The sequence below is a fragment of the Scyliorhinus canicula genome, chromosome 4 (genome assembly GCF_902713615.1).
Source record: "Scyliorhinus canicula chromosome 4, sScyCan1.1, whole genome shotgun sequence".
Taxonomy (NCBI): domain Eukaryota; kingdom Metazoa; phylum Chordata; class Chondrichthyes; order Carcharhiniformes; family Scyliorhinidae; genus Scyliorhinus; species Scyliorhinus canicula.
This window is the reverse complement of record NC_052149.1, coordinates 51,156,281-51,183,784: the sequence shown is the minus strand read 5'-3', so window position 1 is coordinate 51,183,784 and position 27,504 is coordinate 51,156,281. Positions and strand designations below refer to the sequence as shown.

The following is a 27,504-nucleotide window of genomic DNA, read 5'->3' as shown; positions in this document are numbered from 1 at the left end:
CTTATGCTTATAGCTTTGTATGGGTTAGTGAAGAACTTGAAATGAGTATGTTTGACTCTGTATATACCTTGCAAGTAGTACTAGATAATTGACATCTGTTCAACTTAATTTGAACAGTAAAATAATTCTAATTGTTTAAAATCATAAATGGGATTTTCAGCTGTTTATAATGTTTATTCGGTTGCAAGCATGTTATAGTTTTGCTTTAATGTGTATTTCAAATAAATGTATTTTTCCTTGGTAGGGTTGATATTTCTGATACTTTGATGTATGTATATGAGATGCTGGGAGCTGAATTGTTAAGTAACCTGTACGACAAACTAGGAAGACTTTTAACTAACACTGAGCAACCAACCTCATGGCAGGTGAGTACTACATTGTTGCACTATTGTGCTGAGAGTTTAGGTAAAATATTTATGGTCAATTAATTATAAATGTATGCGTAATTTTACAAGAGTGTTGTATATTTGTATTTGGAGTTCAGAATAAACACCATCCAGCTAAGATGCTATTCTGATGACTATTCTATAAATCACTTAAGAAATATGCTGTCTATATTTGAGGAGTTATAAGCATAGAGTTGTATCCGTACGCTAGAGCATGCTCGAGAGGCTAAATTGCTTACTCCTGTTCCTAGTTATGTTCTAAGAAATAAATATTTTGTCTAATTCCACCTCCCAGTTCTTGGTCTGTAGCCCTGTAGATAACAGCATCACAAGCACATATCTGGTGTCCTTGAGTAATAAGGGGATCAGGGGTTATGGAGAAAAGGCAGGAGAATGTGGATGAGGAACATATCAGCCATGATCGAATGGCAGAGAAACCCAATGGACCAAATGGCCTAATTCTGCTCCTATATCTTGTGGTATCTCATGTTTTCTATTGCAGCATTCACAATCATTTGAAATGGCATTTATTTTGGAGCAACGTTTAAAAAAATTTTTTTTAAAGCAAAATTAACCATTTTAAAACGCTGTTACCAAAAATCTATCCTTTTGTATAAAATCTGTGTTTTTAATAAGTATCATATATCCAATCGTCTTAATTTGAAATTTTGCCTGTCTAAGTAATTTACTTGCTTGATTCTTGTTTTAAAAGCAAAAAGTGAAACTGTCTTTGCATCAAATCTGTGGCAACAAAAATTAATGAGAGTTTCGGAGCAGCTCTAGTCTAATCCACAGTGCTATTTTTACCAGTCTTGATCTCCTGTGCAGTAAAGTCTGTGATTCTATGATGAATGGCACCAAGTCTGATGAGACTCACTTGCACGTAAAGGACTGAGTTATCACTTCAGTGACTGACTATAAAAATAGACTGTCAGGTGTTGTTAACTTAATTTGACTATTATTTTTTTATTAATTCTTTGGATATGGAAGTTGCTGCCAAGGTAGGCATTTATTGCCCACCCCTAGTTGCCCTTGAGGCAGTGGTGGGACTTCTTCCTGACGCATTGCAATCCTTGTGCTGATACTCTGTGTACCATTCGCTACCATTAGCCCCAGTGATAATGAAGAAATGGCAATGTATGTTCAAGATGTGAGGGGTGCTGATATTTGAATGCAGCTGCTGCCCTGAATTTCTAGATGCTAACAGATTTGGGAGGTGCTGCTGAAGAAGCATTGTTGCTGCATCCTGTATATAGCACATGTTCTGTGTGCTGTGGGGTGGAATTGAATGATTAAACCAATGGCTGGGATACCCATCAAGCAGACTATTTATCCTGGATGATGACTTCAGGGAATGCTGAGCTTAATTGTTGAAGTTTTATCCGCCCAAGGAAATGATGGATATTCCATCACGTTCTTGACTTGTGCCACGTAGATGGTAGAGAACATAGAAGGAGAAGGAGGCCATTTGGCCCATTGAGTCTGCATCGACCCACTTAAGCCCTCACTCCCACCCTATCCCTGTAACCCAATAACCTCTCCTAACCTTTTTGGACACTAAGGGCAATTTAGCATGGCCAATCCACCTAACCTGCACGTCTTTGGACTGTGGGAGGAAACTGGAGCGCCCAGAGGAAACCCACGCAGAAACGGGGAGAATGTGAAGACTCCGCACAGACAGTGACTCAGCGGGGAATCGAAACTGGGACCCTGGCGCTGTGAAGCCACTTGTGCTACCGTGCTGCCCACAGAAGCTTTGCAAAGTCCATAAAGAAACTCGCCATAGAATACTCAGCCTCTGAACTTCTCCGGTAGCAATGACATTATGTACCTGGTCCAGTTAAGTTTCAAGTCAATGATGACTCCCAGGAAATTGATGGGGTGGGGTGTGGGAGGGGAATGTGGTTGGAGTCGGCGAAGGTAATGCAATTAACTGTCGAGAAGAAGTGCTTATGCTTTCTCTTGTTGGAATTTGTCATTGCTTGACACATCATGGAATCTCTACAGTGCAGAAGGAGGCTATTCGGCCCATTGATTCTGCAGCATCTCCCTGAAAGAGTAACCTAGCTAGGCCCACTACCCCACCTAACCTGCACATCTTTGGACATGTGCAACATGATTTTTACTTTCCCTTGCAAGGCAAGACCAGGCATTGTACAGGATTCACAGTATGTGAGCATGAGCTGCTTTAAGAAACTTGTGAATAGAGCTGAACGCTGCAATCCTCAATAGCCTCGCATCTGTCTTCATGGTAAAGGGTAGGTCATTAATAAGGCTAGTTGAGCGGAGGGCGTTGTCCTGAAGAACTCTTGCAATGAGGCTGAAATGACTGTCATCAAGATCTTCAGCATTACAGCTGGGGCATTGTTGGGGCCTGTAGACTTCACATTGTTCCACACACTCGGCTATTTCACTTCAGACCACAAAAAGAATCTAATTGATTGAAAGGTGATTTTTGTGATGGTGGGGATCTCTGGAGGAGGCAGAGAAAGGATCATTACTCGACTTTTCTGGATAAAGGTGTTTGCAAATGCTCCAGCCTTGCTTTCTGAGCGTGTGTACTGGCCTCTGCCATCATAGAGCATGGGGATGTTCGTAGACCATCCTCCCATTTAATTATTCATTTCCATTTGTTACTGGATGTGATCCCTTGGTAGTAGGATTGTGTAGCTCTGTCAATACCATATCACTTACGCTGTTTAAAAAATAAATACTTGCTTTTCGATAGTTTTTTATGATCTTCATTCCTTCTAAATTGCTCTGAGATTTCCTAAGTACTTTAAAAGTGCAATCAGTGTTGTAATGAAGAAAACAGTCAGCACACATGTAGTGCTGTGTTTTAACTTAGTTGGTCAGACCTTGTGCAGCAGTAATTACAGATTGCCACTCATCATTCTGCACAATGTGATTGATTGATTTTATTATTCCAGCTTTAAAATATATGGACATATGATTTTGTACCCTCCCATTTAAGCCAGCTACTTAAAGTATGACAATGTTCTCCTATTTCAGTGCAATGATGGTATCAGATGAAATCTTCTCAACATAACATTTGTTTGAATATCTGGAAATTTAAAAGAATTTGATACTTTGAAACTAAAACTTGAAAGGCTGATCTGGTTTTCACACAAAATATAGCATCAGCTTAAAAATCCTTCTGCAATTCTACTGACCCACTAATTCCTCAAAATGGCAAATGCAGATTGAACTCAGCCAAATAACTCTGTGCTGACAGTGTAAAGTTGATAGCCATTCACTGTTTTATGAGTTTGAAATTAAGGGTGCATTTTTAAAATGTTTTCATTCAAAATATTGGTTTAATGGGCATTGCTAGTTTTTTTTTTAAACCCATTTGGCAAATACTAGTTTTGTTGCATTGTGTAACTTTTTCTCTCTTTCTCCTTTAGCACATTGAAGCCTGTTTGTATGGGTTTCAATCTATTGCAGAAACCAATGATGTCAACTATTCCGATGTTATTCCAGGCTTGATTGGACTTATCCCAAGGATAAATATCAGCAATGTGCAGCTAGCTGACACTGTGATGTTTACTATAGGTAAATGACTTTGCTTTGATAAAGACCTTTTCCAGTGAGATAGGTATTCTTCATAGGGAGTTGTGTCCAAAGAAGTAAGCTGAACCCTCTGACAGTACAGCACTTCCTCAATTGTGCATGGAAGTGTCCAAATGGATTATGAAGTAGAATTTGAACCTTCTGTCTCGGAAGAGAGAGCTATTATTGAGACAAGATTGATGCTCAATAAATAGCTGAGGATGAAATTTAGTGATCATAACTACATTTTCAACATGAGTAATCACTGTTGAGCAGTGTTCATAGAGTGGTTAACTATAAAACCAAAACCCCAGAGTACAGATTGAAGGAAGTCGAGCTCAAACTGACTAGCACTCGCCTCAGAATTCACCTAAGTACTATGCCCAGTTCAACTCAGCGAGACTCATGAGGAATAGGCTCTAGAATCTGTTCACAGTGCTGTGATTAATTCTTGGAATCAGAGGGATAAGTTGTGAGGAATAGTTGAAGAAACTTTGACTTTACACCCCTGAAAGAAAAAGGTTTGAGATGCAAATAGTCTAGAAAGAGTAGATTTTTAACAATGGTTCAAACAAACTCAAATCCATAGGACAAGAAGCCATTAGAAGAAACTAATAAAAATATAAGTTTAGCAAAGATATCAGGAAATTCTTCATAGAAGAATGTTCAACTCGTAGAATGGATTTCCAGATGAGGGATTAGGTGGAAGATCTTTAGAATTTAAGTTGTTGTTGAATATTATTTTGGTTGGAAATTTGGGTATTTGTGAATGAGTGAGGTAAGATGTGCCTAATGATTTTGCTCAACTTTATCACTTAAGACTGCAGTAGCAGATATGGGCAGTCGTGAGTTTTGGTTAATATTTGTGATTCTCTGGAACTGAGACTGATGATGAATTCCTGTTCAACGTGAATCAAAACTGCTTTACAAACTTTTTTGACCCTGACAGATGCACCATTCTAATTTGAAAATGTATTCACACTTTGATATGGTAAACCATCCTGGTAGTTCCTCATTGTCTTGTGAAGAAGTTTGCTTGTCCCTTTTTTTGTTTGGAAAACTGCATGTTGTGCGCGGAATTTATCTGTGGAATAAACATGACAATATCTAGTTATTAAAGTTAGAATGGACATTGTGACTACTGTCAGGTTGAGTGATCTCCATTTGGACCGTGACCATGTAGTTTTGATCTTTCCAGATTAAAATCACAATTTTATAATTGCTTCCTTGTACCCCTTTTCCTGCTTGGGGTCTAGAAATCAGTATTCATGTGCTAACTGCTCTGTTGAAATGACAATTTGTGTGCAATTTCATAGTCACAGGTTGATGGCAATAACCTTTAAACTTATTTCTAATCTTGTTTGCAGGTGCATTAGCTGAATGGCTGGCTGATCACCCAGTGATGATTAATAGTGTATTGCCATTAGTGTTGCATGCTTTGGGCAACCCAGAACTTTCCATATCCAGTGTTTCCACACTGAAGAAGATTTGTAGAGAATGCAAGTATGACCTACCTCCCTATGCCGCTAATATTGTGGCTGTTTCTCAGGTACTTATCATAAAGATTTAAAATAGCTCTTTTTTGCAGCAGTTAGTAACTGCATTTGTTTACATTTAGAAAATTGAATTTAAAGTTCTTGTTATATAACTTTAAAATTAGAGGTATTGGTCTCCCATGGCCTCTCCCATCCAACCCCCCTTGCCAAACATCCTTCCCAACCCCAATAGACCTTTATATTAAAAACAAAAGTCCGATCCATCGCTGAATACCTCCCTTGAGCTCCGAGTGCAGTAGTAGCCATGCTGGTGCTTCCCTTGTTTGGGTTTCCCCTATCTAACCTTCTAGCCAGGGTGAGGTGCAGACAATATAAATTCAGCCCTCTTGTTTTGGAATCTCTCTCTACTGACAAAATGATTGGAGAGTTATTTTTCTTAATAATACATCAAGGTAATCTCTCATTTCCTGATGAAAGGTCAGTAATTAGAGATGCCAATGTTATTTTTTTCCCTCCAGTCTAATGCCTTAGCTTTGTTTATTGAGACAATAGCCAATGATATCAATGCATCAGTTGCATAATTATATTTATAATAAGGTGAGTTATAGAGTGAAAATATCTGGCTGTCAGAATAGGAATCAGTCTTTCTGGTGGACTTTGATTTCAGTCAAGCACCGAGTTGCATTAATGTAGGTAAATGGAAACTTGATTTCACAATTATTTTTCAAGAAATGGGCAGCACTATGGCACAGCGGTTAGCACTGCTGCCTCATGGTGCCAGGGACCTGGGTTCGATTCTGACCATGTGTGACTGTGGAGTTTGCACATTCTCCCCGTGTATGCATGGTTTCCTCCCACAGTCCAAAGATGTGCACGTTAGGTGGATTGTAAGATTGTGTAGCTCTGTCTATGCCAAGCCACTTGCACTCTGCAGGGGAGGGCAAAGTGCAGGAGAGCGATAGTTATAGGGAATTCTATAGTAAGGGGCACAGAAAGGTGCTTCTGTGGACGTGAAAAAGACTCCAGGATGGTATGTTGCCTCCCTGGTGCTAGGGTCAAGGATATCTCTGAATGAACATGGGACATCCTGAAGGGAGAGGGTGAACAGCCAGAGATCGTAGTACACCTAGGTACTAAAGTCATAGGCAGGAAGAGTGATGAGGTCCTGCAGAAGAAGTTCAGGGAGTTGGCCAATAAGCTAAAAAGCAGGACCTCTAGGGTTGTAATCTCAGGATTCCTCCCTGTGCCACGTGCCAGTGAGGCTAGAAATAGGAGGATAGTGCAGCTAAATACGTGGCTAAACTGGTGGTGTAGAAGGGAGGGTTTCAGATTTCTGGACCACTGGGATCTCTTCCGGGGCAGGTGCGACCTGTACAAGGACGGGTTGCATCTAAACTGGAGAGGCACCAATACCCTGGCTGGGAGGTTTGCTCGAGTCACTTGGGAGGATTTAAACTAGTATGGCGGCGGGGGGGGGGGGGGGGGGGAAAGAGAACCAGAGCGTTAGCTTAGAAGGTGTAATAACTGAAGGGGAAATAGAGAATAAAAAATAGGAGAACAACATCATCCTGTCTGCTTGAGCGCAGTGGTTTGAAGCGTATTTGTTTCAACGCCAGAAGTATAGCGGGTAAGGAAGATGAACTTTGAGCACTTGTTAGTACTTGGAATTATGATGTTGTGGCTATCACAGAAACATGGTTAAAGGAAGGGCAGGGTTGGCAGCTGAACGTTGGAGGATACAGATGCTTCAGGAGAGATAGTGGGGGATGTAAAAGGGGTGGGGGAGTAGCATTACTGGTTAAGGAGAATATTATAACCTTGGAGGGCTCATACAATGAGGCAATCTGTAGAGCTCAGGAACAGGAAGGGAGTAATCACAATGTTGGGCGTTTATTACAGGTCCCCCAACTGCCAGCAAGAGATAGAGGAGCAGATAGGTAGAGCGAATTTTGGATAGGTGCAAAAGCAACAGGGTTTTGTGGTAGGGGATTTTAATTTTCCGTATATTGACTGGGACTCATTTAGTGCTAGGGGTTTGGATGGGGCAGAGGTTGTAAGGTGTATCCAGGTAGTTGTCTTGATGCAATATCTAGATAGTCCAACTAGGGAAGGGATAGTATTGGATATGGTATTCGGGAATGAGCCTTGACAGGTGGTTGAGGTTTCAGGAGGGAAACATTTTGGGAGTAGTGACCACATTCCGTAAGTTTTAGGGTACTTTTGGACAGGGATGAGGGTAACCCTCGCGCTAAGGTGCTAAACTGGGGAAAGGCAAATTATGATAACATTAGACAGACAGGAATTAAAGAATTTGGATTTGGTGAGGCTGTTGGATAGTAAATCAACATCAGACATGTGGGACACTTTCAAGCAACAGTTGATTAGGTTTCAGGAAAGTCACGTTCCTGAGAGAATGAAGGATAAGTATGGGAAGTTTAGGGAGCCTTGGATAATGAGGGATATTGTGAACCTCGTCAAAAAGAAAAAGGGAACTTGTGGTCTAGAAGGGTGGGCACAGTCAAAAGCCTTGAGGTGTGTAAAGGAAGTAGAAAGGTACTGAAGCGGGAAATTAGGAGAGCTAGGAGGGGTCATGTGAATCCTAAAGCTTTTTATTCAAATGTAAAAAGCAAGAGGGTGGCCAGGGAAAGGATTGGACCACTTAAGGACAGTGGTGGGAATCTATGTGTTGAGCCAGAGGAAATAGGCGAGGCACTAAATGAATACTTTGCATCGGTGCTCACTAAATAAAGGGACTTTGTGGAAGATGATTCTTGGGTAGGGCGTGTGGACAGTCTGGGTCATGTTAACATCGAAAAGGAGGAGGTATTGGGTCTTTTAAAAGATATTAAGGTAGATAAGTCTCCTGGGCCGGGTGGGCTTTACCCCAGAATACTGAGGTAAGCAAGGGAGGAAATTGCTGGGGCCTTGACTGACATATTTGTATCCTCATTGGCTGCAAGTGAGATCCCAGAGGACTGGAGAATAGCTAATGTGGTACCCCTGTTTAAGAAAGCTAGCAGGGATAATCCTGGGACTATAGGCCGGTGAGCCTCACGTTGGTATTAGGTAAATTTTTGGAGAGAATTCTCAGGGACAGGATTTATACCCATTTGGAAACAAATGGACACATAACCGCTAGACAGCATGGTTTTGTGAAGGGGAGGTCGTGCCTCACTAACTTGATTGAGTTTTTTGCCGAGGTAACAAAGATGATTGATGAGGGCAGGTGGTGGATTTTGTTTACATGGACTTCAGTAAAGCCTTTGACAAGGTGCCTCATGACAGACTGGTTCAAAAGGTGAAGTCACACGGGATCAGAGGTGAGGTGGTAAGATGGATACAGAACTGGCTTGGATACAGAACTGGCTCGGTCACAGGAGGCAAAGAGTAGCAGTCGAAAGGTTTTTTTTCTGAATGGAAGGTTGTGACTAGTGGTGTTCCACAGGGATCTGTGCTTGGTCCTCTGTTGTTTGTGGTACTAAAACGATTTGGAGGAAAATGTAGCCGGTCTGAATAGAAAGTTCGCGGATGCCACCAAGGTTGGTGGAGTGGCACATAGTGTTGAGGATTGTCAGAAGATACAGCAGGGCATAGATAGGTTGGAGACTTGGGCAGAGAAATGGCAAATGGAGTTTAATCCAGACAAATGTGAGGAAATGCATTTTGGTAGGTTTAACATAAGAGGGGAAATATACCGTAAACGGTAAAATTCTTTGGAATATAGAAAGTCAGTGAGATCTGGGCATGCAGGTTCACAGATATTTGAAGGTGGCAATGAAGGTGGTCCCCGCCCCATATTGACGGGGAATCCCTTACAGCCAGGCGTCGGATTGTGAGCAGTTTGTTTGATGTGTCTAGGAGGGCTTTTTGATTCAGTATGTTGACAATCCAACCAGGGTGGAGGCCATACTAGACTTGGTATTGGGGAATGAGCCAGGCCAGGTGATTGATGTTTCAGTGGGGAGGCATTTTGGGCTTAGTGACCTTAATTCCATAAGATTTTGAGTAGTCATGGATAAGGACGAGTGGCTCGTGGGTGAGGGTGCTTAATTGGCGAGGGCCAATTACATCCAAATTAGACAGGAACTAGGAATGTGGATTGGGAGCAGCTATTTGAGGACAAATCCACGCCTGACATGTGGGAGGCTTTTAAAGGCCAGTTGATTGAAGTGCAGGACAGGCATATCCCCACAAAAATGAAGAATAGAAATGCAGTATTTAGGAAGCATGGTGGACAAGGAAGTATACAATAGGTCTGGGCATCTAAAAACTGGCAAAGCCCTTGTGGTGTACAGTGAAAGTAGGAAGGAACTAAAACGTGGAGTTAGGAGGGCTAAAAGGGGCCATGAAATGTCTTTAGCAAACATGGTCAAGGAGAATCCCAAGGCTTTTAAGCATATATTAGGAGCAAGAGGGTAGCAAGAGAAAGAGTAGGCCCACTCAACGACAATAGAAGGAAGTTATGCCTGGAACCACAGGATGAAATCCTTAATGAGTACTTTGTATTGGTATTCACCAGGGAGTATTGGTATTCACCAGGGAGTATTGGTATTCACCAGGGAGTATTGGTATTCACCAATGTGGAAGTGTTGAGTATCCTAAATTGCATTAGGGTAGACAAGTCTCCGGGGCCGGATGAGATCTGTCCCAGGTTACTGCAGAAGACGCGGCGAGAAATAGCTGGGGCCTTAACAGATATCTTCACATCCTCTTTGACCACAGAAGAGGTTCCAGAGGACTGGAGACTATAAAGACGAAGGCTGAGGGGAGACCTGATACAGGTCTACAAAATTGTGAGAGGCAGAGACAGGTGGACAGTCAGAGGCTTTTTCCAAGGGTGGAAGTCTCAATTACAAGGGGGCACAGATTCAAGGTAAGAGGGGAAAGTTTAAGGGAGATGTGCAGGGTAAGTTTTTCGTGCCTGGTACGCGCTGCAAGAGGATGTGGTGGACGCAGGCACATTAGCAACATTCAAGAGGCATTTAGACAGATACTGAATAGGGAGGAAATAGAGGGATACGGACTGAGCAAGGACAGAAGTTTTTTTTTTAGTTAGGGCATCATGATTGGCACAGGCTTGGAAGGCCGAAGGGCCTGAACATGTGCTGTACTTTTCTTTGTTCTTTCCCAGCTTATCCCTAGATTCCCTTATTGTCTAAGAATCTAGCAACTTCCATCTTGAATATACTCAATAATTGTGTAGAATGCTACATTCGGCTTTGCTGACAAATTTAATAACTGGATTTAAAGTGCTGAAATCACGACTTGTTTTTTAAAAACCTGTATTACTGTTTGACTCCCTTTTTCAGAAGAAAATTAAAACATACTTGTGCTAGATTTCTTTTAAGGCTAGATAATTTGCATTCCAAGGGAAATGTATCTTTTCCCCCCTTTCATTTGACATCACCCTTATAAGGCCGAAATACTTGAAGTCTTGGAGAAATTGCAATTCTTAATGTTATAAAAATTTCTAGATGGTGAAGTAGGTTCCAACTCTTTTTATATTGTATTCATTTCCACATACATGTATATTATGCTATTAATGTTATTGGCTATATATTAATGTAGTTTAGATGTCCACATGATGGTGCTTAACCTATAATTCATCTTCCCCCTTGGATAAAGAACAGCTCACTGGCAGAGTTTGGTATGCTACCTATTGTTTCATGTGTTTGCAGACAGACATGGAGGAGAAAGCAACTATGTTCATCTGTGTGTTTTTGAAATAACAGAAAATACTGAAATACATAGCCGATCCAACAGCTTTTCAATACACCTAAAGCATTAACCTGTGTTTTTCATCTTTTCAAACTTTGGGCGTGCGACAATTGGAGGATTTTAGAAATATTGGCGTCTAAATATTGGGACAAGTTGTGTGTTTAGCTGCAGAGATCATAGTTTTAAAAAGGGTTTTGTTTTGCTTCTCGGACAAGCAGATGAAATTGACCAGAAGAATGTGTCTTGACTGGGGAGCCCCAAGAGAATTATGTACTTTTTCAGCCTGCAGAGATGATTTGATTTTCACCTTGAGGAGATATGGTCATTGCTGGATGTAGCCCAGGAAAACAGATAGGCGGTGAGTTGGGAGAAGCTTTGAGAGAGAGAGAGAGAGAAAGAGGGGAGCTGAATGCTGATCTGCTTGATCATGAGTCCACAATTCTTTCCCAGTAGAATAATTAAAAGTTTTTAAATAGGTAATATTTTAAAGCAGTGCAGTCTTGTCTGAAGACAAGGAAGAGGCTGAAACAAGCTAGTTGAAACGGCTATTTGAAGACATTCAGTTCTAACCGGGGCCCAAATCTGTTTTATAACTCCTGGACAGAGTTAATGAAGAGCTGAAGGCTAGAAAACAGCTAGCATTGGAGCATTGTTAAGCAGAAGGTATAGGTGATGGTTACACAGAGGAGAAAGCTAGCTTGGAAAGGCAGCATCAGGAGAAAACTGGCAGCCAGCATCAAATTGCACAGGAACTCCAGCATACCAACAGTTGTCTGCATGAGCTAGGAGAAGAGCGACAGCAACTTCAACAAGAGAGGGAATTAATCACAAGGCAACACGTTGCAATGAAAGAAAATGCAGGAACTGTGAAGCTCCAAGAGAAGTCAAATTCCATCATGGTAGTGACACAGGAGGCGATGATACTATTTGTATCACCGTTTCACAGCGAGCATCTTCAGTGGAAGAATATTGTATCCAGATGCTGAAGAGTGTGTACTAAATGTGAGAACACATTGTCAAACCGCTTTAGAAAAATAGCTGGAAGCTATCCCCAAGTTCAGATATCTACTTGATAATGCCAGAATTACTTGCACAGAACTTGTGGGAGAGTGTCCAAAAGAAAATGTGATTGCTGATACTTTATCACGACCGTAACATGTGAGAAGACTAAAATGGATTATATTCATGTTCATGTTTGTGTTGAAAAATGTAAAATGATGTATCAGCATGGTGATTAGCATAAATGCTTCACAGCTCCAGGATCCCAGGTTCGGTTCCCGGCTGGGTCACTGTCTGTGCGGAGTCTGCACGTCCTCCCCGTGTGTGCGTGGGTTTCCTCCGGGTGCTCCGGTTTCCTCCCACAGTCCAAAGATGTGCGGGTTAGGTGGATTGGCCATGCTAAATTGCCCGTAGTGTCCTAAAAAAGTAAGGTTGGGGGGGGGGGGTTGTTGGGTTACGGGTATAGGGTGGATACGTGGGTTTGAGTAGGGTGATCATTGCTCGGCACAACATCGAGGGCTGAAGGGCCTGTACTGTTCTATGTTCTATCTTTATAGAGTAAAAGTTAATGTAATCTTAACTGTTTAAAGTTACAAGGGCTTTAGAAACTGAAGTCATCTGTTCACAATGCTGGTTCATTTACTTTAGGGGGGGATATTGGCTTCTAAATATTGGGACAAGTTTGGGGGTATCGTGAGCTTTGATAAAGAGTCATGCAGACTCAATGTTAGCTCCAATTTTTCTCCACAGATCCTGGCAGACTGCTGAGATTATCCAGTATTTTCTGTTTTTGTTTCAGATTCCAGCATCAACAGTATGGTGGTATTTATATGGGGCTATAGTGTGTTTGGTGCACTGATCTTGGTTTTAAAAAGGATTTTGTTTTGCTTCTAGGACATAGGTGAAATTGACTAGAGGAATGGGGCTTGACTGGGGAAGTGCCTGGGGAGTTAATGTACTTCTGCAGCCTGCAGAGATCATTTGTTTCTCAGCTTGGGGAGATGAGGTTATTGCTGATGTAGCCCAGGAAAGCAGAAAGGCAGTGAGTTGGGAGAAGCTTTGAGAGAGGAGCTGAATTCTGATCTACCTGACCCTAAGTCCACCATTCTTTCCCAGAATGATAATTTAAAAATAAGAGTAATAACATTTTAAAGAAGAGCAGTCAAGGAAGAGGCTTGAACAACCTATCCAGCCAGAATCCGCAGGGGTTCTAACCGGGGCCCAAATCTGTTTTATAAAGCAAGTATTACTCATATGCCCTGCTAATTTTAATATTGATTGAGAGCTGTATGTTTGTTTCTTTTTCTTGAAGATGCTCGCTGTGAAACGGTGATACAAATAGTATCATCGCCTCCTGTGTCACTACCATGATGGAATTTGAAACACTACTATATAGTACTACTATAGTTGTAGTGGTAAATTGTATAGCAGTGTTAAGGGGTAATTGTAAGATGTTATTTTCAGGTGTGACATTCAAAAAGTTTAATATTGTAGTCATAGATAATGTTTTGTTTTAGAAATACAAAAGCCTCATTTTTTTCATATAGTCGCTCTCGGAGCAAATCGTTCTTTTTGCAGAGTCTTGAAATAAACTGAAATATTGGAATTTCAGTCCAGTATCCTGGCCACTGTTGGATGTGTTAATGGATCATAATAGGTTGTGTTGTGTATTTCCAGCATTTTTGTTTTAAAAAAATCTGAACTCTTCTTTGTTTTTGATTTTTATTGGAAGCAATGTAAAAAGGGAGTAAATTTGATTATAAAGAGCCCCTAAACAAAATGGGCGGGATTCTTCGATCGCCAACGCCAAAATCGCGTTCTGCGATCGGCCGGAGAATCCCCGTTTATGCCAGAATCGGGGGAGGCGCTGTTTTTGCGATGCTCCGCCCCCCTCAAAAACAGCATACTTGTGGAGTATGCTGTATGGACGGCCTGGGGATGTCACCTGAGGCCCTCCCCAGATACTCTGTTCCCGATGGGCCAAGTCCCCGATGGTGTGGGACATGTGTGCTCACACCATTCAGGGACCTCGCATGGCGGCTGTGGACTGAGTCCAGCGCCGCCACAGTCGGCGGGTTGGGGGGGGGGGGGCCCATTCACTGGCGGGGGGGCTTCAGCAGGGGCTAGGGGCACTGGTGGAGGGTGGTCTGTGGGTGGTGAGGCTGGTTACAAGAGGGCAGTTTCTGGCAGGCCGGGTCCGTGAGCCGCTGGCTCAATGTTGCACGGCATGGCCGCCACCATGCGCATGCGCGGCCACAGACCCGCCATTCTCTGGCTATATCCGCAGATAAAGCTTGGGGCTTTACACTGCGCAGCTGCTAGCCCCCCACCGGATGGAGGATCGGTGCGGGGGTGGCGCCGACTTTCTGGTCGTAAAACCAGATGGATCCTGCGGACATAGCCGCAGGATCGGAGAATCCAGCCCAATGTGTTATCGGAGGTGGGAATAGGTTGCAAAAGAGGTTGCAGTTCTGAAATAGAAATTATTAAGCAGATGCAGTTACTTATTTTATGCTCTGTCTGTATTCATCTTCTGTATACAGGTATATTAATGTATTAAATTAATTTAATTTGTTAACTTATATGAAGAATTGAGATTTGTGACTGTGTCAGACCTGAGGTTAAGGGATAAGTCTGTGAATGTGACAGTTCGTTACAATGTAAACAAATGATAACCTCGAGTTTTCTTTTTGCTATTGTCTTCCACAGGAAGTTTTAATGAAACAAATTCATAAGGTCAGTTGACAATGTTTACTGATGGCCAAAAAAGCTCTGTTTAAAAAACAATATAAATGAGAATAGTTTGCCTTCACTGTGTTTACGTGCACGGCAAAGCGTGTTTCATGACTATATTGTACTAAGTCCGTTTACTAAAATAAGAATGTAAATGTGACTAAACATGCTGCAAAATTCTTAGGAAATTGAATTTCTGGACTGTGTAGATTCTAGCATTTATGTAAAAATAGTTTTAATGCAACAAGTTTGCATTAAAATTTGAAGTTAACACAAAAAACGGTCATGCCCACTGATACTGAATGGGCTTCTGCAATTTTATGCGATTTTTATATAGATTATATGTACTGTCTGATTATATCCTTTTTCTATAATTTCCATTCACAGATTTCTATGTAAATACTGCAAATTAATGAACATCCAACGACAAAATACTATTTTAGTAGAGCTTAAAATTGAGTTCATTAGAACACCAAACAATGCGAACAGCAGATATAACAATTATTAACCTGACAAATGTTTCATTTTAAAAGCTGCTTAAAGTAACATTTATATACCCATATCTACTACTACTAAGGGTGGGTTGTCAAAAGTGGCAATAGAAAATTTTGGAGAATGAACAAATGTCAGCATTTCAAGTGTATTTTAAAATCCAGTGGACTATTCCGACCTAGAGAGAGGTCGAGAGAGGCCGAGAGAGAGGAAAGTTTCCATTATTTTTTGTTTGATTTTACTCGTCTTGTCCTGTGCTTGTTTTGAACCCTTTTGGCAAATGTTGACTTTTACTAGAAACATGTTACGGGATGTGGGCATCACTGGCGAGGCCAACATTTATTGCCCATCACTAGTTGCCGTTCAGGAGTTAGTGGTAGCTGTTGCTTGAACCTCTGCAGTCCCTGAGGTATAGATACACCCATAGTGCTGTTAGGGTAGGAATTCCAGGATTTTGACCTAGCGACAGTAAAGGAACATTCTAATTTCACTTGCTTTTGTTTTTATTTGGTACGGCAAAAATTATACCATTATTTTTATTTATCTTCAGATTATATAATCTGTTTTCATTCACTGAGCTCTTTTTTATTTTTCCCCTCCCTCAGACAAGTCAATGTATGTGGCTGATGCAGGCACTGGGATTCCTGCTCTCTGCTCTCCAGGTGGAGGAAATCCTTAGGAACCTCCACTCCCTCATCAGCCCCTACATCCAGCAGCTGGAGAAACTTGCTGATGAACCGGTATGTACGATGAAAAGCCAGCAGCTTCCTAACGTTTGCCCGAAAACCAAGACCTCAGGATTGCATGAAACTGTTTTATATGCTTCTCTTGCTTCTGTCTCACCTCCCGTATTTTATTTTCACCTTATTTTTTCTGAAATATTTCTCCTCTCTTTATACAGTGGGTTTTTAAAATTGGTCTTTTCATATCCTTGGCCTCAACGCATTGTTAATCTAAGTTCCAAGAAGCCCAAAATACCACAAAAGCACAAAGAGATTGGCATACACACACATTCTTGTACAGCATACATTTTGCATTTATCAATTTATAATTAAATGAAAGCTATTATTTGATTTCTGATTTGTGTAGTTGAATTTGGCACTCTCTACTACACTCCATAGCAGATTATCCCAAATGTGTAACACTCCGATAAAAATATTTTTCATACTACCATTTTTCAATATTACTTTCCACAAATTTTAATGTAATGTTCTCTGGTCCATCTGTTTTGCATGTTATCTTATCTCTACCATTTAACACTCTTATATTCATCAGTGTGTTCCCAAACCCTATCATTTTGTTGATTTATTGCTCAGCTATGTAATATGTTCATAATTTCTCATAATTCATCACTTTTCATTGGGAATAAGATTAATTGATTTTCTTTTACACACTAGTTATTGTTTACATATTATTTGTGGTATGATCAGAACTATTGGAGTGGGGGTCTGTTAGTTCCGTTGGCAAGAGGGCTAGAGTATGATGCAGAATGACGCCAATAACAGTGGATCATTCATTTTACCGGCTATTATAATTCATGGAGTCTTATCTCCTTGCTTTGATGTGGTACTCCTCAAGCTACATAGTCACTTGTCTCTTTCTAAAAGAGAGATACCTATATTATTTTGTGGGCTGTGGCTAAATCTGCCTTTTGCTGATGACCTTACGTATGGTGTGAATTTGTGACTAGCATGTGATACTTTATATTTCTCTCTCGTCTCTCTTGCTCTTTTTGGCTTTTCCCATTTTACATGGAGTTACCACAATGCTATTTGAACATCCTCCCTTCATGCCAAACATAATTTTTGGAATTTGGCAGATGGTTTTAAAGCCAGATACCCTTTCTGCCACTCGGTCTTCCTGTTTACCTGGGTTGTGGACTGGCATTAATACCCACAGGCTTGCCTCCATCAGTGGCTTGATTCTTCCATGGTCAGCAGGTCTGGAGTAGGTCTTGAACGTGGAGTATTCTGATTCTGAGGCAGGGGTGCTACTGTCTGATCAACACTAGCTCGTGTGCAATACTTTACATTTGTCAATGTTAAATTTATGTTGCAATGGTTTCCCGTTGGATAACCAATCTAAAGCATTCTACCAATTACTTTACATCTTCTGCCTCTACTTTTCTCCGTATTCTAATGTCATCAATAAATTTGACAAGAATAGATTAGATGTATTCTAAACAACGACATAATACCTTTTGTTCCCCTTTCCCATCTGTCATTACACCTCAAGCCTATTCTTTCTTTCAGTTTTCAATTAAGCTATTATCCATATCTTACTTTGATTCCCTGTGCCTTATATCTTAAAAATAAATCTCCTGTGGAGAATATCAAAAGACTTCTTGAAGTTCTTGTAATCAATATCGTAGGGAATTCTGTAATCTACTTTACTTCTAATATTTAAAGAAGCTAGAGAGATTTTTTTGTTCACTGCACCATACTGCTTGTTTTTTCAGCGTATTCTGTACAGTACTCATTTTACCCATTATTGATCTAATTAACCTGTCAGTTGTTGAATAATGTGCTTCCCCTTTAAGGATACAGCGATATCTGCCCATTTTGAACCCTATAGAACATTTCTAGCACCCAAAGATTCATTCATAAAAATATCTATTACCATGCAAATTTCCTCCCCGGTTATCTTCGGTATCTTCCAATATATACTATCGGGGTTTAATGTCTTGTTAAGCTCAAATCCCTTTGAGCTGTATGAATGCATATCCTACTGACTTAAATGTTTTAACATATTTGGGTGTATTAAAAATGGATAGCAAGTAAACTTTATCCTCTTTGGTGAATACTTTTAAGAAATATTCATATATTTTCACAACATTTTCATCTTTTAGAATTCTAATTTCTCCCCTCCCTCATTGATTCAGCTGTTTCTATAATAAGAGCTTCGATTCATTTTGGCATTTTTAATATCCCAAGTTATTGTAGTTGATTTGTGAATTCATTTAAGTTTTCCTTCCGTATATTCTTTCTTTATGTTTAGATTATACACCGTTTTTACATAATTTTATCTTGCATACTTCAAGGGCAGGGTTTTGTGGGTCTGTAGGTGGTGGGTGGCCTTCCCACTGCCTATCCACGTGTCCCTGACCTCTGATGGGCAGCTGAGTCCTCATCCCAATTAATGGCCACTTGAGGGTGACTTCTCCATGCAATTTTGAGACTGGAGGGAGGAGGTCAGGGATGGTGGGGGGCAAAGCAGGTAGGTTATTCAGACCTTGGATGGAAAGGGGTTGGGGTGAATGCCTCCACATAAAATACCCTTTCCTGATTGGATGGAACACACCAAAAGTCTGCACTTCACAGGTGCTCCTTCATCGTCTGTCTTTCCAACCTGATTCTCACCCACCCCACACGCCCGCCCACTCCCTTTCATGGGGCCTCTCCTCTTGCCCCGCCACGAGAACAATGCACTTACCTGAGACTCCTGGCACAGACTAAGTATAGTCCCAGCTGTGGTCATGACTCCCAGTGGTGCTATTGGGACTACAGAGACATCAGCGAATGTGATTGCCAAGCAGCTGTCTAAGGGAGGACTTCCTGTTCAATGAGGGATGAACCCCCCCCCCCCCCCCAACTCCCAGTCAATCCATGCACCACGGTATGTTAAATGGCTGCATGGTGAGAATGTGTTCCCTGCTGACTTTTTCTAAAAACACCTACCACAGAAATCTTGGGGAAGCTACGATACTCTGGGGCTTGTTTAGCACAGTGGGCTAAACAGCTGGCTTGTAATGCAGAACAAGGCCAGCAGCGCAGGTTCAATTCCCGTACCGGCCTCCCCGAACAGGCGCCGGAATGTGGCGACCAGGAGCTTTTCACAGTAACTTCATTTGAAGGCTACTTGTGACAATAAGCTACTATTATTATTATTATCATTACTATTAAAGCAGAGATTGCAGAGATGCTCAAAATTATGAAGGTATTGTTAAGCTAAGTCAGAAGAAACTTTTTATTGGTGGGTAGGTCAGTAACCAGCAGAGACACAGATTTAAGATAAAAGGCAAACAAATCAGTGAGGAGGACTTTTTTAATGCAACAAATCTTTTCTGATCCATAATGCACTACCTAAAAGGGTGGCAGAAGCAGATTCAATTGTAACTTTCAAAAGGGAACAGGAAAAGGGAAAACATTTGTAGGACAATGTGGAAAGAACATTGAGAGTGGAAATAGCTGGATAAGTATATCAAGGTGCCAGCACAGCCACAATGGACCAAATTGCCGCCACCCCGATCTTGGGTTTCATGATTCCATGACTGCAAATTCCCTGTGCATTTGCTCCTCCCATAATTGACTTCAGCTACCTTATCTTGTGCACTGGAAATTTCATTAATTGCCGTTACTTTCCAACAATAGCTTCTTTTTTGCCCTACTTTCAGTACATCTACCTTTTCAATATTTACGGCCGTTATACTCTGATGGACAAATTGCTAGCCTATAATACAAGAGTCTGCAAGTGAATTGGAGGATTAAATATACGGGCAAAGATTTTCTGTCCTTGTTCATGGCTGGGTTGAAAGTTAATGGAATTTTGGCTGGAATGTCAATTCTTGCTTGCAATGGGTCCCGCCATGACCGGAGAATCCTGCCCACTGTAACTTCCCATTTCACTCACCACAGTTTTTCTTTTGTTCCTCAGCTGCTTTGACTTCTCGATATCCACACATGTTTTAAATGCTTTTATATTCCACTATTGCCTTCTTGCTGGCTCTCCCCACTCTCTTGCATACTCTGCCACATCAGCCTGTATCTTTTTCCAGTTTGCTTACCAAATACATTTTTTATGCTCCTTTTCCAGCAGGTCTTCTATTCCTCTGAGTCCATACCAAGCATTTATCATCTGTGAGCTTTTAACATTGAAGCCCTTTGAGCACAGAGTTCTTTCTGCACTTCATGTTCTTTGCCTTCAGGTTCTTGATGAGCAAGCAATGTTGATTGTAGCCTTGATGGGGAGATGCCGGTGTTGGACTGGGGTGGGCACAGTAAGAAATCTGACAACACCGGGTTAAAGTCCAACAGGTTTGTTTCGAATCACTAGCTTTTGGAGCGCTGCTCCTGCCTCCTTCCTTCACCTGAGAAAGGAGCAGTGCTCTGAAAGCTAGTGATTCGAAACAAACCTGTTGGACTTTAACCTAGGTTAAACTCCTCAGTTTTGTCAATAGAATTATATCATAAATGCAGAATAAAATGGGAGGCAAAATTAGAGCATTCATTTGTGTGCATTGAGGCCCTGATCTAAATGTATTTATAAACTTTACGACCGTAAAATATCCATTGAAGATCATAAACATATATTCTAGTTAAATTAAAATTGATTGCTGTCGCTCAAGTTTGAAACTGATCTCATTTCCATTTACTAAAGCTTAAATTTAAAGGGTATACATAGAGTTACACCTAAAATAAATGTATTTATATATAGCACTTTGTGTGCCTTGAATGTTTCATATTTTAAATACAATCAATTATATAGTAGTGACTGTTACATAGACAAACCGACCAGCCATTTTGTGGCCAACAAGGCCTTGCAAATAGTGTAATTAATGATCAATTAACCTATTATATTGTGGCATTGATTGAAGAATATTGTTCAGGATATTGGGAAATCTTTGTTTTCCATCAAATAATGATGGTGGAGGCTTACATTAATATTGCATTCAAATAATGGCAACAGTAATTTGCATTTATATAGCACATTAGAAGGCATTCCAAAGCACTTGCCAAGCATGTTTTGACACCGGTCCCCACAGATATTAGGCTAGATGACGCAAAGCTTGGTCAGAGTGGTAGATTTTAAGGTGTGTCTTAGATCCATAGAATTCCTACAATGCAGAAGGAGGGCATTCGGCCCATTGAGTCTGCATCTGCCCTCTGAAAGAGCACCCACCTAGGCCCACTCCCCCACCATATCGCCATAACTCCACCTAACCTGCGCATCTGGACACTTAGCAACAATTTAGCATAGCCATTCCACTTAACCTGCACTTCACACTGGTGGGAGGAAACCAGATCACCCGGACGAAACCAATGTAGACACTGGGAGAATGTGCAAACTCCACGCAGACAGTCATCCAAGGCTGGAATTGAATCCGGGTCCCTGGTGCAGTGAGGCAGCAGTGCTAACCACTCGGCCACCAGCACAATAGAGAAGCAGGGAGGTGCAGGAAGGCTTTAGGCAAGTGAAGGTGCAGCTCCCGATAATGGAGTAGTTAAAATACTCGAGGTCAGAATGAAAGAATGCATATTTTGAAGGGTAGTGAGGTGGAGAAGATGACGGGAATAGGGAGGGGAAAGGTCATGGAGGGATTTCAAACAAAGGAAGAGAATTTTTTGATCAAAATGTTGCTCTGTTGCTTGGCCTGGAGCCAATGTAGGTTAGCAAGCACAGGGGTGATGGGGAAGTGGGACTTGCTGCGGTTTAAGATACAGATGGCAGTGTTTTGGATGATCTTAAGTTTATTGCAGGTAGAATGCGAGAGACCAGTCAGGACTGCATTGGCATAATCAAGTCTAGGGTAATGAAGGCATGAATGAGGATTTTGGCAGCTGTTGAGCTGGGGAAGGGATGAAGTATGAGGTGCGAGGCCTGGATAGAATGGACGTAGAGAGGATGTTTCCACTTGTAGGAAAAACTAGAACCGAGGACACTATCTCAGACTAAAGGGATGATCCTTCAAAACAGAGATGAGGAGGAATTTCTTCAGCCAGAGGTCGGTGAATCTGTGGAATTCTTTGCCGCAGAAGTCGGTGGAGGCCAATTCACTGAGTGTCTTTAAGACAGAGATAGATAGGTTTTTGATCAATAAGGGGATCAGGGATTAAGGGGAGAAGGCAGGAGAATGGGGATGAGAAAAATATCAGCCGTGATTGAGTCTGCTCCGCCATTCAATGGACCGAGTGGCATAATTCTGCTGCTATGTCTTATGGTCTTATGGAAATAGGCAGTTTTGGTGATGCCACAAATATGTGGTTGGAAGCTCAATCTCGAGTCAAAGGTGATACCAAGGTTCCAATTGACTTGACGCTTCTCTCAGACTATTACCAGGAAACAGGACAGAGTTGGTAGTCAGAGAACAGAGATTGGAGTGGGCACTAAAAACCCTTGCTTCAGTCTTTCCAATATTTAATTGGAGGTGATTTCTACTCATCCAGAAGAGATATCGGATATGCAGTCTGATAATTTAGCAACGGCGCAGGAATTGAGATAGGTGGTGGTGACAATGACATTGCAGCATCCCTCAATTCCAGGGTTAGGAGTTGAGGAGTGAGACTGAAAGTCATAATATTTGATTCAACAGGAAATGCTGGAAGTATTAGATCACACAACACCCGTGGGGGGTGGGGGGGGGGGGGGGGGGGGGATAGACATGTTAAATCAACTACTGTCTGACCAATGTTTCCAGCATGCTTTATTTTTGCATCAGAATTTTAGCAGCTGTATTTTTCTGCCAGTAATACACACTAGATTGTGATTCTGTTGGGACAAATATTTCCCATCATGCACACCTTCACAACAGATGCTCAAGTGTCCTAATAGAGAATCTTCACTTTGCATTAACATTCCTTGACTCCATTGAATAAACAATATTAATTTGTGGCAGTAAAGCTTTACCATGACTGAGAACTGCTTTGTGGCAGAGTTTTGCTGTGTTGCATGTGAAAACATAACTGCAGTTGTAGTATCTTGTCATACACCAGTCCTTTCAGTATTCCAGGGGTGCTTCTGCCAGCCTGTTTCATGACTGCTTAAGTAGACTCTATTTAAAAAAAAAGAATAGTCACGTGACTTAGTGTTATGTCAGCCTGGCTAAGTTAAATACATGTGTACAGATGTACTTCAAACGTTCATTTTAAATATTATTGCAGCGTACTTGTAATTTTTATCGACTTATGAAAAGAAAAATCTTTTAGTTGTAGAGTGAAAGCAGTATAGGATCAGTTAACTTTCTTTAAGGTATAACATAGCACCAACGCTACATTTTTGCGTTAGTCCTGGAGATCTGCTTTGTTTTGCTTGCAAATTGTATCCTAACTGAAATAATAGTACAAAATCATTTGGCGGCAGCCCCACAATTGTACAGTAAATTCACCCTTAAAATGGCAATTGCTACTTTTTTCTAACCGTGTGGCATTCTGGTTCAGCTGGGCCAGGCTTAAACTTGTAAATTAAGAACTGAAACATTTTATGAAATTCCTTGTTCCCAAGACATATTAAATAAAGACATAAGCATGCATGTGAGCTTCTTCCATCTTGAATATATTCAAATTAATTTGAGTGATAGCTAGGACCACCATTGTATGGTGTCTAAATACAATGAATTCAGTTATATTTGATTTTTTTTAAATTGGCATCTTGAACATCATCTATAATTCAGTCCAATTGCAATTAGCCAAAGTGATTTAAGGTGACTAAGTTGAATTCTGTTTTTGTTGCATGTTTTGGAAATTATTCCACAGTTCTACCTTTTTTCTTCATTAAAGCTTTGGGGGCCTTGGTTACAACCTTGTTAGAACCTGTTGTTGCTATATAATCTCATCAATTTCAGAAGTGGGTTTGATCTGATACGGTCTGTTAGTTATCGTCTGTTGTCTCTGATACAACAACAGGCTACAAAGATGGAAGGTAAGGACAGTAAATGCATTGTAGATTATCTCTCAACCTGTTCGAAAAGTGTTTTATTTTGTATGTGCACCTAGTAGTCATTTCTATTCACTGCAAATCAGTTTTATTTAATCAAATCCTTACAATAACCAGAGTACTTAAACTATGACATTGACATTTAATAAATTGTTTTCTGTTGCATCCTTGCAACAGGGATATGGTTTTTAAAAAATATTTGAAACAACTTGTATTTGGCAGTTTTTGCCTTTTTATTACATAAAGTGAGTTATAGAATCACAGAATTGTTACTGTGCAGAGGAGGCCATTCAACCCTTTGTCGACACAGGTGTCTACACAGGCTCTCCAAATGAACAATCCACTGTTTACTATTCCACCGCCTTGTCGACGTGTATCCGAAACCCCGCACATTCTTATTTTCTAAATAATGATCCAATTCTCTCCTGAATGCCTTGGTAGAACCTGCCTCCACCACACTCTTGAGAAAAGGTTTCTCCTCCTGTCATCATTGCTTCTTAATGCAAATGGCCTTAAATTTGTACCCTTTTGTTCTTCATCTATCCAGCAATCAGAGCAGCTTTCCCCTAATTACTCTGTCCAATTCCCTCATGATTTTGGAATACTTTTATCAAATCTCCAATCAATCTTCCCTTCAAGGCAAACAGTCCTAACATCTCCAATTTACCTATCTAACTGAAGTTCCTCATTCCTGGATCTTTTCTGTTGAATCCTTTCTGCACTTTCTCTATTGCCTTCACATCTTTCCTAAAGTGTGGATCCCAAACCCTATTCCTTATTCATATGTTCATATGAAGCCAGCTGCCATACTCCAGTTGAGGCCAAACCAGTGTTTATACAAGTTAAACATTATCGCCTTGCTCTTGTACTCCATGCTGCAATTAATAAAGCTAAGGATGAATGCATTATTAACTCCTCTGCCAACCTGTCTTGCTTCCTTCAATGATATACACCTAGGTCCCTCTGCTCCTGCACCCTTTAGAATTGTACCTTTTATTTTAAGTTATCTCTATATCCTTCTTACCAATTACTTCACACTTCTCTGCATTAAATCTTCAGTCACTTGTCCACCCATTCCACCACCTTATATTTTGCAGTTCTACACTATCCTCCTAACAGTTCACGGTGCCTTCAAGTTTCTTATCTACAAATTTTGAAATTGTCCCGCATACCAAGGTCTCGGTCATTACTTTGTATCAGGAAGAGTAAGGATCCCAACAACGACCCCTGGGGAACTCCACTGTAAACCTTTAGTAAATCCATGCTATCCTTCTTTAATTAACCCACGTTTGTCCAAGTAACCATAATTTTGTCTTGAACTATTGCTTCTAGAAGCTTCTCCACCACTGAAGTTAAACTGACTGCCATGGGCTGACTGACTGGGCTAATCTTTACACTTTTATTTGAACGAGGGTGTAACAGATTCTTCAGTCATCTGGCACTATCCCTGAGTCGAAGGAAGACTTGAAAATTATGGTCAGTGCCTCTGCAATCTCTGTTCTCACACCTCCCAGTATTCTTGGATGCATCTCATCTAATTCTGGTGCCCTTATTTAAGTATTCACCCTATCCAATACCACCTCATTATCAGTTTTTAACCCATCATGTGTCAGAACTACCTCCTCTTTCACCATGGCTTGCCCAGTATCTTCTTCCTTAATAAAGACAGATCCAAAGTATTAATTTAATATCTCCGCTATGCCCTCGCCTCCATGCGCAGTTCCTCTTTTTGGTTCCTAATTAGCCTCATTCCTCCTTTTACCATACGTTTACTATTGTACAGATATTTTTAATTTATTTGAGATGTGGGTATTGCTGGCTGGATCAGCACTTACTGCCCATCCCTAATTGCCTTTGAGATATGCCTATAGAAGACTTTTATATTTTCTTTTATGTTAGCTGCCAGACTCTCTTCATGCTTGTTTTAGCAACTCTTATTTGCTTTTTCCCTTACTCTCTCAGCTTTCTATTTTGAGCCTGGTTGTCAGTTGTATTGTCCACCTGACATCTATCATAAGTACACTTGTTCTTCAGTACAAATAAGCTCTCACAATGAAGCAATTCCCACCTTTTAATCAATTAAGCAAGAAACAAAGAATGCACTTTTCACAGGCCAGAGATTGTTATGATCCTGGACGAGACCACCAATTGTTTTGATGTTGATAGAGAAGAGTAATCAGCATTTTAACATCCAAAAATCCAGGTATTTACGAAAAGAATGAAAGTTTCATGATTTAAATCAAAATAATTTAACTGAGCAAAAATCAAAGAAAATAAATATTCATAACTAAACTCTTTCTTTTTTTTTTTAAAATAATTTTTATTGAATTTTTCAAAATACAAACATTTTAACCCCCCCTACATTTACATTTAAATTATAACAAAACAAAGTCAAACCCCCCTACTTAACAAGAAAAAGAAAAAAAAATCCCCCCCCCCCCTACCCGCGCGTCCCCCCCCCCCCCCCCCCCCCCCGCCGGCGAACCGACAGTCAGACCAACTTATCATTTCTAGCAGCGTCCTCGGGCAGGCCTTGCCCGTGCCACCGCCGCTACCGTACTTCCTTCGTCGTTGTCCCCCCTCCCCCCCCCCCCCCTCCCCCCCTCCCGCCCTCCCCTCCCCTCCCGGGTTGCTGCTGTCATGGCCTCAGTTTCTATCTCTGATCCAAGAGGTCTAGGAAGGGTTGCCATCGCCTGGAAAACCCCTGCACCGACCCTCTCAGGGCGAATTTGATCCTTTCCAATTGGATGAAGTTTGCCATGTCGTTTAACCAGGTGTTAACACTCGGAGGCCTTTCGTCCCTCCACTGAATCAGGATCCTCCTCCGAGCCACCAAGGACGCAAAGGCTAATATTCCAGCCTCCCTCGCCTCCTGTACCCCCGGTTCCACCCCAACCCCGAAGATCGCAAGTCCCCATCCTGGCTTGACCCTGGACCCCACCACTCTCGACACCGTCCCTGCCACCCCCTTCCAGAACTCCTCCAGCGCCGGACATGCCCAAAACATATGTGCATGATTCGCAGGGCTTCCTGAACATCTAATACACCTGTCTTCACCCCCGAAAAACCGACTCATCCTTGTCCCCGTCATGTGGGCTCTATGCAGTACCTTAAATTGAATGAGACTTAGTCTCGCACATGACGACGACGAGTTGACCCTCTCCAGGGCGTCTGCCCATGTCCCGTCCTCTATCTGTTCCCCCAGCTCTAACTCCCACTTATCTTTCAGCTCCTCAACTGGTACCTCCTCCACCTCCTGCATAATCTTATAGATGTCCGAGATCTTCCCCTCCCCGACCCAGACCCCTGATAGCACCCTATCACTCACCCCCCTGTCTAAACTCTTTCTTAACTAGTGGATTAGATTAAATATATTAGAAGTAGAATGAACATAGTCATTTGTTCTCTGAACTGAATTTTATAACTCAACTTTCCTTCTACACTCATTTAGCTTCACACCCCAATACCTTGAGCTAAAT

At 41.3% G+C, this 27,504-nt stretch overlaps 1 protein-coding gene and 1 long non-coding RNA gene across 5 annotated transcripts in view; one reads left to right on the top strand and one right to left on the bottom strand.

The window, feature by feature from the left end:
• Positions 1-27,504, top strand: part of ipo13 (importin 13) — a 215,200-nt gene that overhangs the window by 122,135 nt on the left and 65,561 nt on the right. For all 4 annotated transcript variants that reach the window (XR_005460326.1, XM_038794211.1, XM_038794212.1 and 1 more), the window contains 5 exons: positions 245-365; positions 3,794-3,941; positions 5,306-5,487; positions 14,861-14,887; positions 15,982-16,116. Coding sequence is in view for 3 of the 4 variants with exons in the window: in XM_038794211.1 (XP_038650139.1) it covers positions 245-365; positions 3,794-3,941; positions 5,306-5,487; positions 14,861-14,887; positions 15,982-16,116 (613 nt within the window). In the remaining variant the exon portion in view is untranslated. The remainder of the gene's footprint in view (positions 1-244; positions 366-3,793; positions 3,942-5,305; positions 5,488-14,860; positions 14,888-15,981; positions 16,117-27,504) is intronic.
• LOC119964564 overlaps positions 4,885-27,504 on the bottom strand; it is a 104,189-nt gene continuing 81,569 nt past the window's right edge. Inside the window, exons 3-4 of the long non-coding RNA XR_005460327.1 lie at positions 23,000-23,144; positions 4,885-5,022 (exon numbers count right to left, since the gene is read on the bottom strand). This is a non-coding gene — a long non-coding RNA (uncharacterized LOC119964564). The remainder of the gene's footprint in view (positions 5,023-22,999; positions 23,145-27,504) is intronic.